This window comes from Notolepis coatsorum (assembly GCF_963971535.1).
Source record: "Notolepis coatsorum genome assembly, chromosome: 5".
In the NCBI taxonomy this organism is placed as follows: domain Eukaryota; kingdom Metazoa; phylum Chordata; class Actinopteri; order Aulopiformes; family Paralepididae; genus Notolepis; species Notolepis coatsorum.
Genome location: NC_140169.1, coordinates 11,756,480 through 11,773,245, shown reverse-complemented (window position 1 = coordinate 11,773,245; position 16,766 = coordinate 11,756,480). Strand labels below are relative to the sequence as shown.

The 16,766-nt window shown below is 43.4% G+C and overlaps 1 protein-coding gene across 3 annotated transcripts in view; it reads left to right on the top strand.

Moving 5' to 3' along the window:
- The first annotated feature begins 5,778 nt into the window (after positions 1-5,778).
- The window catches only part of crfb1 (cytokine receptor family member b1), a 39,919-nt gene continuing 28,931 nt past the window's right edge, over positions 5,779-16,766 (top strand). For 2 of the 3 annotated variants that reach the window (XM_084313807.1, XM_084313806.1), the window contains exons 1-3: positions 5,779-5,883; positions 6,054-6,143; positions 12,963-13,072. In XM_084313807.1, coding sequence (XP_084169933.1) covers positions 13,030-13,072 — 43 coding nt within the window. In that variant the 5' untranslated portion in view covers positions 5,779-5,883; positions 6,054-6,143; positions 12,963-13,029. Of the gene's footprint in view, positions 5,884-6,053; positions 6,144-12,962; positions 13,084-16,766 lie in introns of all 3 variants that reach the window. The other variant, XM_084313805.1, reaches the window with a different exon arrangement.

The following is a 16,766-nucleotide window of genomic DNA, read 5'->3' as shown; positions in this document are numbered from 1 at the left end:
AGGAGACTGTCTATTAGGAGGTGGTGGGGGTTTTGGGCATTTACGGTGGCCAGTTTCGAATTGCAGCCTCCCGTAGGTGCTCTTTAAGAGCGGTTTTGAATGTGGGCAGGGATTCACTTTCCTTTACAGCTTTGGGTAGGGCGTTCCACATTGTTGTGGCATAATTGCGAAACGTGTTTAGTCCCTTGTTTGAGCCGAATCTGGGTTTAACATGATTTGTTGAGCTTCCTCTGGTGTAGTGGTTGTGGTATTCACTGACCTTTGGGAAGTATTTTGACATGTACATGGGCACCCCGGTCGTATAGTGTATCTTGTAGACCAGGCCCATTGCAAGTTGCTGTACTCTGTCGTCTACTCTAAGCCATCCTAGGTTGTCAAAGTGGGCAGGGGTGAGGTGGGTTCTGGGGTTCAGGTCAAGAAGTAGTCTGACCAGTTTGTTTTGTGATGTTTGTAATTTTGTTTTAAGCGCCTTTGAGGTGCTTTGGTACCATGAGGTGCACGCATAGTCATAGTACCCTTGAATGAGTGCTCCTGCCAGAGTCTTCAGGGTATTCTTGTTTACCAGAGAGGAGATCCGGTACAAGAATCTAGTTCGTTGGTTGACTTTTTTTATTACATTGGATGCCATTTTGTCACAGGAAAGATTTTCCTCTAGGATGGAACCCAGGTAGGTAATTTCGTCTTTCCTTGTGACAATATTGTCACCCACTGTAACTGAGAAGCCGTCGGTCTTGCTGAGTTTGTTATTTGAACCGAAGAGAATGGACTCTGTTTTGCCCATGTGTAATGATAGTTTGTTATCAGCGAGCCATATGCAGATTTGTAAACAAGACGAAAGTCTTTCTCTGGTCTGCATCCCCTTAACAATTGTGTATTGAGCTGTACTGTACTGTACCCATTCTGCAATCTGTTAAATAAAGTTGTCATTAATTCATTCAGGCTTTCCCACGCCAGAAGAATGGTGGAGTGCTCCTTTGGCATCATGGCGGCTCAGTGGAGGCTGTATAGGAGGGTGCTGGGTGTGTCTCCAGAGGTTGCGGAGAAAGTTGTGAAAGCAACATGTATGCTCCACAACTTCATGAGGTAGGCTATATATAAATATCTGTATGTCATAAATGTCCTGATAAATTGAAAATGGGGGACCCTGATGTAAACAAGATGAAAGTCTTTCATCCCCTTAACAGTTGTTTGTATTGAGCTGTACTGTATTGTACCCATTCTGCAATTAATAATGTTTTCAATCAATCAATCAATCAGGTGGGACGATGGATCTGTGCCAGTGCCTGTGGTGCCAGCAGAGCCACTCCTTGGTGCCCAGGCCCTCAGAAGGATGGGAAGCAACAACGCCACCAGAGAGGCCATTACTGTCAGGGAAACCTTCACTGGGTACTTCTCAGCTGCTCAGCTGCAGGATAGGTGCCATGGCAGAATGGGATCATCTGAGGACCTCCTACTCCTACCTCCCGTATTCACCCAAAGGCTCTTTTCAGAGCCACCTACTTTGTGTTGAGAGAGTTGTTCCCATGATGCTCAAACAAGATTGTCCTTGTACAATAACTATTTATTACCAACAATTTTGTATAAATGTTATTCATAACTAGCATAATGTTTTGGCTATTACGATGCAAATCAAGATTAAACTTTGACCAATGCATATATACATATTACAATTATGGGCACAGATACATTTAGACATTGAATTGATTATTAGAACAGTGCATATTTATTTTATTTACAGATCATCAAAGGCACAGGTAAATTAAACTGATTACAATTAAATTAAATCATTAAAAACAAGTAAACCTAAAAACAATTGAACTGATTACAATAAAACAAAGAACCTACAACTCAACTGGAAACTGAGCCTCATGCAAAACCTGCTGGATTTTCATTCTGACAAGTGAATTCTTTTCAAAAAAGGAGGTAGGGACCGCACTCAGAATATCGTTGTTTTTATTTTCAAGTTGTTATAGCGCACTGCTGTGCACACTGATGAAGGCCGGATGGCTGAAAACGTTTTGTGCGCTATAACAACTTGAAAATAAAAACAACGATATTCTGAGTGCGGTCCCTACCTCCTTTTTTGCAACTTAATTAATGTTGGACTACGCACCTGTCTGAGCGCAGTGATTACCCCCTTTTTCTACTAAAAGTGAATTATTTTCACCATCAAGTGTGTCCAAAGCTGGCAGCAGGCTCAATAAAAAATTTTCATTGCTGTTTCCTGCTGGTAGGTAGTCAGGCGGGTGGTGGTGGTGGAGGAGGAGCCCTGCCCTGCGGTTATGTCCCCGTGTGCAGCAGGTAGTGGAGCAGCTATCTCCGCTGGTGGTGCAGAGCTGTTATGTCCCCGACGGACGATGGAGGTGCCAGGGACCTCCCTCTGTGGAGCAGGTGGTGGAGCAGCTATCTCCGCTGGTGGTGCAGAGCTGTTATGTCCCCGACGGACGATGGAGGTGCCAGGGACCTCCCTCTGTGGAGCAGGTGGTGGAGCAGCTATCTCCGCTGGTGGTGCAGAGCTGTTATGTCCCCGACAGACGATGGAGGTGCCAGGGACCTCCCTCTGTGGAGCAGGTGGTGGAGCAGCTATCTCCGCTGGTGGTGCAGAGCTGTTATGTCCCCGACGGACGATGGAGGTGCCAGGGACCTCCCTCTGTGGAGCAGGTGGTGGAGCAGCTATCTCCGCTGGTGGTGCAGAGCGGGGCAGTGTTGTGGATGGACCAGGGCCCTCCTCCTCACTGCTCAAACCTTGGGTCGTCTGGGTGACAGACGACAGAATATTTCAGTTTTGGAGATGAATGACTAGAATAATTAAATTAAGTTTCCACTTTTTCCAGTTTTCCACAAAATGCCAAAGCTATATATATATATATAGTTTGCCATTTATGTAAACAAACCTGATTACATCAGTGGTATCTCACACACATTCTGTGAATGTTTAACAATAAAAACCTTGTGACTGGAAATGTTATCTATGTCCATCTGTGTTAAATCTCTGTACAGCTTTTGACTAGTTAATATATGATCAACTAGTATACTAGGCAAAGACACTAGGTTACAGTCTGACGGCCTTCTTATAAACAACAGCCAAGGTTGAGGAAGGAGATATGACATTCTGGTCTCTGATGATGAACTGAGCACTTTTCTGTGGGCATGGAAACAGAAATAAACGATGTTCTATATTTTTATACAAATTGACTCGATCTGAATTCCTACAGCTTCACTGTTTGGCTCATTGGAATATTCCACAACAACCTTCATCTCCTACTCCCTGCTTGCACTGAAGTGATCAGGCCCTAAAGTCAATTATTACCTCTGACATATATGATGGAGGCAAGCAAGGAGTCCACAGTCTGCTGGCTCTCCATCTCCCTGAAATAGCTGCTGGTCTCCCTGTCTTGCAAGTGTGGCTCTAAAAAACTGAGAATGCTCAAATATTTCCATCTTTTTCTTTCTCCAGTTTCTGCTCCACTCTTCTTCTCTTTGTCAGCCTTTCTATCTTTTCTATATTAGGTCTGGAGTTGCCCTCATTAAAAACTGATTTGGAGTCTTTGGGTAAAGGAGTAACCTTAGCCTCCTTCCATCTCTTTGGACATAGGCCCACTTGTATACATATATTAATAATATGACACTGGACTTGCTATGATCGTAGCAGTAATTCTCAATAATTTACTATCCAAGTTGTCTGTGCCAGCTAACTTGCTGTCAGGTAGAGCCTGGAGTAACCTTTCAATATCACTAACCTCAACCTGTTGAAAATCAAATGTACACCCTTTATCTTTCAATATGATATTCTTAATTATGTCATTTGATTTTGTATTGTTTGAGATGTGCATTCCCTGCCTGAGCTGAGATATCTTACTTGCATAAAAATCATTAAAATGGTTGGCAATATCACATGGTTTGGTTAGGACAATTCCATATGACTCAACAAAAGGTGTACAGACATTGGATTTTCTACCCATAATTTGATTTAAAACATTCCATAGATTTTTACCATCATTTCTCACATCATATAACCATGGTTTAAAATATTCCCTTTTTCTCACCTTATTTAACTTTGTGACTTGATTACGTAAGGAACGGTACTTTTGTCTGTCATCTGCAGAACTGGAACACACTGATGCTTTTTTGGCTACAGTATGTCTCTCTCATTCATTAAAATTCATTAAAAGCTACTATCTATCCATGGGGCTGATTTGTTTCTGACATAAATAAGTCCAGTGCAACCTCTGGGTCATCCTCACAACATACCTCCTCCCAGTTTATACCCAACATTTCATTAATAAAACCTTCTACATTAAAACTCTTATATGACCGTGAGTGAAATTTCAGGGGAGCTCCCACAGACCGTAGTACAATATATACATACATGAAACACATATAACACTGTACATAACAGAATATTTTAAATAAAGTGCATGATGAGTGGTAACAGTGATTATCAAGTCCAGGTAAGTGCATGGTGCACGTGAGGGGACAGTCAATGAGCGTTTAACAGTCTGACTGCTTGGGGGGAAAAGCTGTTCTTAAATATTTAACTCTTGGCATGTATGGACCGGTATCTCCTCCCTGAGGGAAGGAGCTGAAAGAGGTGATGTGCTGGGTGAGACTGGTCCTTGATGATACACTTGGAGCGGTGGAGGCAGCGGGAGGTGAAGACGGAGGTGATGTTTGATAGAGGAGTCCCGACAATCCTGCCTGCCGCCTTCACCACCCTCTGTAGAGCCTCTTGCTCTGCCTTTGTGCAGCTGGATAACCACACAGACTTCACACAGACTGTCTGTACAATACTGCTGTAGGCCTATAATACTTATGTAAATAAGTAAGGCAATTGAAATATATCTGCAGTACAGCTCAATACACACAATTGTTAAGGGGATGCAGACCAGAGAAAGACTTCCGTCTTGTTTACATCAGGGTCCCCCATTTTCAATTCATCATAAATGTACAGTTCCCTCCCCCTTGTATATATTTACTGTATGTCACAAATGTAACAGTACTGCATGGTCTGCATCCCCTTAACAATTGTGTGTATTGAGCTGTACTGCATTCTGCAATCTGTTAATAAAGTTTTCAATCAATCAATAAATCAATCAATCAATCAATCAATCAATCAATCAATCAATCAATCAATCGGTCACTGTACCCATTCTGCAATCTGTTAATAAAGTTTTCAATCAATCAATCAATCAATCAATCAATCGGTCAGGTCACGTGTACCCATTCTACAATCTGTTAATACAGTTTTCAATCAATCAATCAGGGCCTGTGGTCACGTGTACCCATTCGGCAATCTGTTAATAAAGTTTTCAATCAATCAATCAATCTGTTAATAAAGTTTTCAATCAATCAATCAATCAATCAATGAATCAATGAATCAATCAATCAATCAATCAATCAATCCCGCAGTGCAACGTGACCCAAATCATACGGCAATCTGTTAATAAAGTTTTCAATCAATCAATCAATCAATCCCGCAGTGCAACGTGCAACGTGACCCAAAATCACGTGACCAAAATCAGCCAATGGAAGCGAGGGGTTGCTATGTGCGGAGCTTGTATGTGCGGGGCTTGTAAGCGCTGGTCTGAACGGCTGCAGCTGGATACTATTGACCAGAGCCGCAAGCCCAACGTCTGGGCGGGGCTTCGGGGCTTGTACTCGGTTTGAGGCGGGTGTTCAAGCCCCGAAGCTCGCCTCAAACAGAGTACAAGCCCCGAAGCCCCGCCCAGACGTTGGCTTGCGGCTCTGCAGATATACCCTACTCTCGCTGACTGCAAACTTGTCTTCCGTTGTCAGGCGATCAAATATCTCCTTTCTGCTTTTGGGCACAGTATTAGCTGGGAACGAGGTTATGGGCACAGCCACAAGAACAAGGTTGTTATGGTGGGTAATAATCGGTGTAGTCTATATTGTTGTTGGTAACATTGTTTGTTTAAGTTAGGCGAACTAACGTTAGATATGATGTCATATGAAATGATTATTTCACATTCATTCATAATAATAGTGTCATATTATTATAGTTTTTTAATGGTAACCTAACCTTATTGTTGCAGATGACAACAATGTCTTCTACAAAGGGCGAGACCTGAGAAGAGATGACATGTTCCTCGCTACTATGTTGATGATGATACAGTTTCCTAGCGGTAAGTGAGCTGCCGTGTAGTTTCTAAACACTCGTTACTTGTTGAGTTGAACTCGTAGCCTTGGATTACTATAATACTGCATTGTCTTGCTATTATTGATTTACAGGAACCGCCCATGCAATCAATACTCAACACCGGTGTTTTACAGCGAAATCGGTGTTCATAAACCTTACCTTTAACCTCAGTGGAGAACTCTCGTCCCACCCGAATTTAAAAGAGATTATTAAAAAAAATGCAACATACCAATGACACGTCATTCTGCATCATGTGTTTAGTTAAAGGATCACTGCTAAAACAATGCTGATTTATTTTGCACATAATCTCACACACATTGAAAAACTCTAAACACATTAATTTAGTTTGACAGTTATTGAGAGTCAATTCGTTTGAATATGGCCACCAATTATTGCAATTGAATCCATGTGTTGTGTTAATTACAGCACCATGAAATGATAGCAATACTTTGTCTTATTATGGACTGATGGCTTATCAAATCAAATCAAATTTATTTGTAAGGCCCGACAACACACGTTATGTCCCCATGGGCCGGACACGTCTTCTTTAAACAAGTCAAGAAGAAACATAACAATAAGTCAAGAACCAAACAAGAACACCATAAGGTCCAACAAATAAAAAATAAATGCAAAATAAATGAATGAATGCAAACACTCCCAGACATACCCCACGCGAAGGTAAGGAAAAACTCACTAAAACCTAGCAATAGGAAAAAATGCACCACAGGCAGTGTGGAGGAGAGAAACCTTAGAAGGGCCATTCAAGGGGGGATCTCTCTTCTTAGATGTCGGTGATAGTAGTGTTGTAGACGGACAGTTGGTAAGCATGCACTCATGTGTGTAGTGAAATAGCAACTGAACATTTTGAAAAATTTAAGATAGAGCTGATAGCGATAGCAACTGAACATTTTGAAAGATTAAAGATAGAGCTGATAGCGGATCTATTTGAGGCACAGGGGCGGCGCAAAGACGGTTGTGTCCTCCCCGTCTTAACTCTTTCAGTGCCACTCACGAGATTTCTCGGTTTTTTTTATAGGTGGTTGCGTGCCACTCACGAGATTTCTCGGAATTATTATTATTATTTTTTTTTGCGATCTGAAAAATTATTGCATCACCCGAGCCTACCCGAGTATAGCCGAGCTGCGCCGGTGATCACTGTGGAAAAAAGCGCCCCCTGTCGTCTCCCAGATGACATAAGTGACTTTGGAATGGACTCAATGAAAATGAATGGGGAAAAAAATCCGGTACTCCACATTTTCCAGTTCACTGATCCAGCCGGGGTTACCACAGTTCATTCTGGAGCCTCAGATCCCTGCGGATCATGGAGATCTACAGTGTCGCGTTGGATCCATACACGTATCGATTTTTTCGAATGGTGATTAGGAATTGGAATATACCAGTTGGATACCATCTGATGTCAGGTAACTGAGGTAAGGACTCTATGTTATCAGTGGTAGGATAATCGGAGTAAGTTTGATGAAGTTATAAGCTGTTTTGTGAAATGTCTTCTTTCGGTTTCACTGTAAAAGTCTGTGAGGAAATCAACGGAGCGATTATCAGTGCGCGGCCGTAATGTGCTTGCGTGCACGTATAATATTGATCATCTAGCGTTTATTTGAAAACGATTCATAAAAAGGCCGACGAATATCAACGTTGTGGAATATTCCACTAAAAGACGATTTTCATAGAATGCTCCAGAATGAGCTGTTTTTTATATCAAAACGGGGGCTTTTCTAACTGCTCTGAAACGGAAACGACGCGATAAAAAAACAATCTGCCTTCACAGCACTGACTGGAAAATAGTCTTTGATAATGCGATGGGCAGATTAGACACATAGCCATAATTTAAAACATAGATTAGGCGATATTAACATTAACATTGGCGCCGATGGTGGCATTCAAGCGGTAAAACGGAAAACCAGGCGTGGCACTGAAAGAGTTAATCACGGGACATTCAACACTCCAGTCATCGCTCCGAGACAGCCGGAGACAGGGAGATAGGGGGCGGAGCAGAGAGGGTCGCAACCTCCCCGTCATCATCACGGGATGTCCAGCACTCCGGTCATCACTACGAGACAGCCGGAGACAGGAGGGCACGCAGAGAGGGTCGCATCCTCCCGGTCTTCATCACGGGACGTCCGACACTCCGGTCATCACTTCGGGACAGCAACTCACAGGGAGACGGGACAGGCGTTAGACAGCTTGCGTGATTGTAATGGGCGGACATAGCAATAGATACAAGTGGTAAGCATATATGTGAATAGAATAGATATATGAAGTAAGCATATTATGTGAATAGAATAGAAGTACTTAACCCAGCAATGAAACCACGTTGACAGACCACAAACCATGTTGACAGACCACGGACAGAAGACGGTAAGAAGCTGATCCATCTTGGCCAAGACCCAGAGACATCCACCACCTTGGTCAGCACTACGAGACAAGCACTCAGAGAGATGGGGGGGTTGGGACAGGGGTTAGAGAGTTCCCATGTTTGTAGTGGGCGGAGATGGAGCAACAGATACATGCAGTGAGCACATGTATGCACACATGGCGACAGCAGAACCACAGTATACAAGAAAATTGTGAAATAGAGCGATAGAACCACTGCAAGCGCATGGACACAGGGTGAGATACGAGAACAACAGCCCAGGTCCGCACATCCCGTGGGGGCAGGAGGAGCCACTCAGAAGGTTCAGCACTGCAGGCCAGACAGAAGGCGACACGAAGCCGTTCCACAGGACCGGCCGAGACAGAGACAGAGGCCAAAAGGTTCTCCCATGTCTGTCAGACATGGGAGAAAATAGACATCCTAACTAAACTAGACAGATTAATCTAAAAGGTCAGTCCCCGACCAGGTGAGATCAGGGTAGGTTGAAGGAGAGAGAGAAAAGATGGGTCTTAAGCAGGGATTTAAAAGCTTCGACAGAGCAGGCGCCCCTGACGACGGCAGGTAATTTGTTCCACAGGTAGGGAGCGCGGTAGACAAAGGCTCTGTGGCCGGCGGATTTCTTTTTAACCCTAGGAATCGATAGAAGCCCCGCATTTTGTGAGCGCAGAGCACGAGCGGGCGAGTATCGGGAGATGAGATCGGATAGATAGAGCGGTGCAAGCCCATTTAAAATGTTGTAGGTGAGGAGTACCACTTTTTAAAGTCAGATCGGGCTTGAATAGGAAGCCAGTGTAGGGCGGACAAAACTGGTGTGATGTGATACAATTATCTAGTTCTAGTTAGTATACATGCAGCCGCATTTTGCACAAGTTGAAGATTTTTGATGCTTGAATTAGGTAGGCCTGAAAAAAGTGCATTACATTAGTCCAGACGTAATGCACAACACAAGGATTCAATGTCCCCAATGACATCACTGATGGCCATATTCAAACTAATTTACTCTCAATAACTGTCAAACTAAATTAATTTGTGCAAAACTGTTTAGAGTTTTTGGATGTGTGTGAGATTATGTGCAAAATAAATCAGCATTTGGTGAAGTGGCCCTTTAAGTAGGCTAAACCAATACATTTGAATGTGTGTGCACTGTAACTGTCTGGGTGCATGCCAAAGAGTTGTGTTACAGTGTTCTAGAGCTGTGCATGTCTAAGTGCTTGTGTGCAGTCAGTGCACATGTGTCTTATGAAGTATGAGTAATACCAGCCGTTTGGTAATGCCATGAAGTAGGGGTGGGAGGTATACTGAATATGGATCTTTACTATACTGTCAGTAATATACATTTTGTAAAAAGAAAACAATACTCTTTTTTTAATAAAATATATATATATAAAATATACTTTATTTTTTAAGTTAAAGGGGAACTCCACTTTTTTTGGAAATTAGCTTATTTAACATCTTCCCTGGAGTTAGACAAGAAGATGCATACCTTTTTTTGTCTCTGTGCGTGCATTTTAGCTTTGGGAATAGACGCTCCGTTAGCATAGCTTAGCTTCATCACTGGAAGTGAGGCAGGACAGTAGCCTTACAGTGCCTTACAGTGTATTGCAAGGTCTGACATTGACCAAACTTGATATGCATGACCTTGGTGGGCTCTAGGTCAACTCCTGAAAAGGGGGTCAATGTCAGACTTTGCAATCAAAAGTTAGGGGGCTAATAACCCTTGCCATAATTTCAGTGCGCCCCCTAACTTTTGATTGCAAGGTCTGACATTGACCCCCTTTTCAGGAGTTGACCTAGAGCCCACCAAGGTCATGCATATCAAGTTTGGTCAATGTCAGACCTTGCAATACACTGTAAGGCACTGTAAGGCTACTGTCCTGCCTCACTTCCAGTGATGAAGCTAAGCTATGCTAACGGAGCGTCTATTCCCAAAGCTAAAATGCACGCACAGAGACAAAAAAGGTATGCATCTTCTTGTCTAACTCCAGGGAAGATGTTAAATAAGCTAATTTCCAAAAAAAGTGGAGTTCCCCTTTAATTAAAGAAAAAATTCTTGCCGTTAGAAAAGGGAAAGGAAAATTTACCATTTTGAATGAAAAGGCACCATGAGGGGTATTACAAGATAACGCGACATAAAAACATTTCATATCACATTGTATTTTTTACTGGAAAACAACAATTATACCTTATGTCACATGAGGTGGGCGGCTGAGTGGCGCAGTGGGCAAGGCGCTCGCCACTAACACAGGAGACGCTGGGTTCGAGCCCAGCTCTCTGCGTTGCTACCAGCTTGGCCGGTCGTTCATACTAACACAATTGGCAAGTGTTAGAGGGTGGGGATTGGACGTTGTGGACAGCGACTCCTACAGGTCGGTTGGGTGACGGCGGTGTGGCGGAAACAGGAAGTAGCGGGGGCAGCGTGAGCCTCCCACGCGCTACTCCTCGCCACTGATAGTTCGAGCTGCTGCGGTGAAAAGATGCGACAGGCTGCCTCCTCGTGTACCGGAGGGGACACGTGATGCAAGGCTTCTATCCTCACTACAGCCGACCAGTGGGAGGCATAGTCTAGCAACGTGAAAATGGGGAGAAAAAGTGGATAAAAAAAAACTGTCACATGAGGGGTGACAGTGGCTCAGGACATAGAGCGGTCGTCTGGTAGTCAGAAGGTTCCCGGTTCGATTCCCGCTCCTCCCGGGCAGCATGTTGGAAGTGTCCTTGAGCAAGACACTTAACCACTTAACCTTGCATGGTTGCCTCTCGTGCCATCGGTGTGTGAATGTGAGGAACAAAAATTGTAAAGCACTTTGGATGAAAGTGCCATATAAATGCACCATTTCCCAACATTTATATAATATTTTGGCCATATCGCCCAGCCATACAATGAACAGGGTTCGCACAGGGTCCTTGAAGTGCTTATAAAAAAAAAGTCTAGGCTTGGAATTCCTTGAAAACAGCAAATTTTTTAACAAGGTGCTTAAAAAGTCCTTGAAATTCAAATCAACCATTCACATTGAATGTTTTGTTCATCCATGATTAAATTGTTCTGAATCAAGAAATGGTTTATTTTTGTTTTGTTTTAATAAAATCTGACGAGTCACTGTCTCGCTCGCTCCAACTGTTTTTCCAACTGCTTTTCCTCATTTCTTCATGTGTGATGCTCTAGCTGGCTCTAGCTGGCAAGCAGGCCAAGGATATGCTTAAAAAACAGCATTTAAAAGTGAATTGTATCCTTCAAGCGACATCCTTGAAAATGAAAGATAGTCGCAATGTAGTTATAGTAGTAGTAGTAGTAGTAGTAGTTTATTCAGTCATCATCTCACACAATACAATATACACAATCATTTAACAATATTTGATTTTACAGTGACTGAAAAGGTACAGACTGAAGCATAATGCTTATATATGCCTGTCCTATATTCTTAACAAAATTAAGACTCAAACAGTATTCTAAAAGAAAATGGCAAAAAACAGTATTATTCACCTAGTTTTCAAAAATAGTTTTACAAACCATTTATTTTGTATATACACCTTTTCTCCTCCTTTTTCTGTGTTTTTCTCCCATCCCAATTTAGTCATGCCAATTCCCCCCTCCCCTGTCTTGATCGTTGCTCGCATGTGCCCCCCACTGGTCGATCGTAGGGAGGGTTGATAGATACTATCGCATGTCCCCTCCGATACATGCAGAGTCAGCCAGCCACATCTTTTCACCTGCCAGCGCGGACTCTCATTGGCGAGGTGTAACGTGTGGAAGGCTCCCACTACCCTCATCTCCTGTCCTTGCTGTGCAGGCGCCCTGACCGACCTGTAGGAGTCGCTGTTTACAACGACCAGATTACCACCCATCGACTCCCCTCCCATTGACTCTGCCAATTGAGTCAGTATGACGGCCGGCCCAAGCCGGAGGCAACGCCGACAGCCGGATTTGATACGGGTGTCTCTCGCGTTCGTGACGAGCGCTTAGATCGCTGCGCCACCCAGCCGCCCTACAAACCATTTTCTTAAAAAGCAAAAGCGAATTACTCATTCTTAACTGTATATCAGCATTGTTCCACAAGTTAACCCCAATAACCTCCTTTTAATCCCTTTCTTAGCTTTTTGAACAGTACATTTACAAATATCTCTCAAATCATATTTTCTTTCATGTATGTGGGAACCCTGAATGAAGAGAGGTACGTTTTGTCAAATGGTCCCCTCTCTCTCTCTCTCTCTCTCTCTCTCTCTCTCTCCACCCCTTGCGCTCTCTCTCTCTCTCTCTCTCTCTCTCTCTCTCTCTCTCTCTCTCTCTCTCTCTCTCTCTGTCTCTCTGTCTCTCTCTCTCTCTCTCTCTCTCTCTCTCTCTCTCTCTCTCTCTCTCTCTCTCTCTCTCTCTCTCTCTCTCTCTCTCTCTCTCTCTCTCTCTCTCTCTCTCCCCCCCAGCTCTGGGCGCCCTGCTGGCTCCAGACAATGTATCTGTCCACTCGCTCAACTTCCACCACGTCCTGCGATGGGACCCTGGGCCCGGGACCCCCCCGGGGACACAATACAAGGTCTTCTGCAGGTCTTTCAACCTTATTGTCCCTCATCCTACTCCGTAGTGCAGCATGCATTCTAGTGGTGAACCTTATTGTCCCTCATCCTACTCCGTAGTGCAGCATGCATTCTAGTGGTGAACCTTATTGTCCCTCATCCTACTCCGTAGTGCAGCATGCATTCTAGTGGTGAACCTTATTGTCCCTCATCCTACTCCGTAGTGCAGCATGCATTCTAGTGGTGGGGAGACAAGAGTCCTTCAACAGATTTGATTATCTCGTAGAGAGTCGAATCTGAATCGATTAGTTCGATTCACCTATTAACTAACGCCTTAAGCCTGATCATCAACAAACCATAGTAATAAACTCCACTTACCTTTCTGTCGGACATCTAGCCATCAATTCAACATTAGCTTTAGAGGTCCTAAACTCTGGAACACTCTAAGTTCATCATTGAGGTCAACAACCTCCTTATCTATATTTAAAAAACAATTCAAATGTAATTTAATTTCATCATAAATCACCATCACATTAAGTTACTCAGTGTTACATCTACTGTATGGCTGCTTGTTTCTTTTTCCTCATTATATACTATTAATGTTATTCTCCTCTCGTTTGCCCTCTTGTACTAAAAGAAAAAAAAAAATCTTCTTACAGTGTCAATCTTCCGTGTTTTCACTATAGTGTCTGCCTTATGTCTCTGATCCTGTTTTGTAGTTTATTTTCTAGACCATGTTTACATGTATTTCGTTCATATTGTTTATGGACAATGAGATGGGAGTGGAACTTTGTACAAGCCCTTTGGGCTTCGTTCCCTCCTAGCACTGTTTTTTTTTTTAAATAATGTGCTAAATAAATAAACTAAACAAACTAAACTAAACCGTCAACATAAAAAAAATATTTAAAAAAACACTACCGAGCTCACACCAGCCGCTGTCGAAGCTCAGCCGGCCGATGTGGGTAAAACATTGTTACGTTATTTTCATGATTATATCTCAAGGGTCGAAAAAACCTGAACGTTATTGCCATAAAATACAAGGTATATTGTTTCTGCCCCCGCCATTTTCCTGTCTCTGCTGTGCAGGTGCCCCAACCGACCTGCAGGAGTCGCTGTTTATAACGTCCAGATTACCACCCATCGACTTCCCACCCGCTAACTCTGCCAATTGAGTTACAGTAGTATGACGGCTGGCCCAAGCCGGAGGCAACGGCGACAGCCGGATTTGATACCGGTGTCTCGTGCGTTGGTGACGAGCGCAATGTCCGCTGCGCCACCCAGCCGCCCTAGGCCTGATATTCTATATTCACAGCAGTCCGAACACTGAACACCCTGGCCCGCCCCGCTTTGCACAGACGGGCAAGCATCTGTCACTGACTGACACCGTTACCGTGACTGTCCTATATGTATTTATGTATCTATTGTGGGATTGGGAGGTGGGAGGGGGGCGTTTGATGTCTGTTTCATGTTGATGTAACCAGTGCTTAACAATCTACCCAAAACAATTACCACCAACCATTGTTGTGTGGCATTAAAGTATCTTGTATCTTGTATATTTAAAATTGCATGTGTCCAGATGGCAACATTTAGTACTTTATCTACAAAAAAACCTGTAAATCATCTGCTCTTTATTAATTTGCTCATATTCTTAGTACACTTGATCTCAAGAAGGTGCTGAATGAGCTCGGTGGCAATTTTTCACGTCTGGTCAATGTTAGCATGGTGTTATTCACCGTCAAAGATGGGGGGGGGGGAAACAATTATAATAATTTATATTTTCCTTTGGTTCATTACAATTTACTTGAGTATAGTAACGGACACAATATTTCTGACACAGGGAATACATTCCCTAAGGTCCATAGATGTCCCTAGATACCAAGAACATGAAAATGGACCTTCTAGAAGTGTAGCAATCTTCCATTTACTTGGGTATGTACTTTTAGGCGAATTTTCTGAAAATATGGCTAGGGTTTAACACATTCGCGGCCACTGGGATCCGTCTAATCTCACTCTATACGGCCATCTTATCATAACAAGGTTTCATTGTGCGTGAGGCTGTTTGTAGAGCTAAATCTATACTTTATATTATTGCTATCTGTCCATTGTCATTGTCAATTGACACTAGGGCTGTCCCCGACTAAGGATTTGGATAGTTGACTATGATTGGCAAAAATGTGTTGTTAGTCGACTAAAAAAAAATTATAATATCTTTTTTTTGGGGCTGTGGGGGGGTGCTTAATGTCTGAAGGAGTCGACTGAAGGCTTCTTGTCCTCTGTAAAAACATGCAATTGGTCCACTGATGGATACATCTTGATATTTGTCTAGTCTAGTGTGTTCATCAGATGGGTGAAATCCTCTTTCAGTGCCTCTGTGCCTGTTTTCGTAGGCAGTTAGCCTCTGGTATGCGTGCCGTTAGCGTTTGCCACGCTTCTAGGCCTCTTTTCTTTGGGAAAGAATGATAAAAAGAGGTTGGCAGTCGACTACGGCTCCTTTCAGTCGACTAATCGACTAATAGGGGTCAGCCCTAATTGACACTATAAACCGTCCCTTCAATATGCCTTAAATAAAAAACAATTTCATCAATCCGTTCCCATTTTATAGCGTCGTGAATATGAACGTTATAGCAGAATGTTCTGGGTTATTTCCTGGAAGGCGAGATATAGGGTGCTAAGCTAATAACGTTAAATCGAATGGCGTTTCGGCTATAGACAAGCTAGAGCTAAAAATCTAAATGCATTTAATCGGTATCATGGTCCACCATGAATGCATGAAAGGGGGGGGGGGGCGGCCTATTCTTTAATTGGAGCCGAAGAGTGCTGCCGAGTGCTTCCGCGTTTTTCCCTGATTGGCTGCGACACGCCCCGCGGCAGCCGCAGAGTGGAGCGGCAGAGCTTGCGGCATTATGTAGCCGTAATCCCCGATGTTTTTCCATCGACGCTTAGCTCAACTGGTACATACGCCGTGCTGTGGAGCCTGCGGTGCGGTTGGTCACAAGTTTGAATCACTTCAATTTTTTTTCCTTTTCTTTTTTACGTTTATCATCTCTCGCTATAAATGTGCATTCTTCTGCTAGTTAAGTTTAGGCATTCTTTCTGAGTTGGTTAAGGTTAGGGTTAAGTTAAGGTTAGGCATTATTTCGGAGTTGGTTAGGGTTAAGTTAAGGTTAGGGAGGGTTAAGGTTAGGCATTCTTTCGGAGTTGGTTAAGGTTAGGGTTAAGTTAAGGTTAGGCATTATTTCGGAGTTGGTTAAGGTTAGGGTTAAGTTAAGGTTAGGGAGGGTTAAGGTTAGGCATTATTTCGGAGTTGGTTAAGGTTAGGGTTTGTCACAGAGAATGCCTGTCTGTCTTTCTTGACGTGGAGGATGCAGCCTATTTCCGCACTGCCGCTCTCTCGCGCTGCCGCGGTCACATGGGCGTCATGGCCAATCAGAGAAACGCGACGCACTCTTCGGCTGTGATAAATATAGACGCGGGGGGGCGGGGGACGTCGTTTCTGATTATTGATTACCAATAACGGCATTAGCCTCAGTAGCCTCATTCGCTGACCGGGTGGATGGCTATCAAAGCAAGGCCTGATCAGCATGAAATTGACGTCAAATCGCTCTTACCTGTGGCCGGTAAAAAGGATTTCCCAGTTATCGATCGCCATCTGGTAGATACATATGTCCATTGGCTGATGCTATATTCCTTTACTGCATACTGAATTCAGCGTCC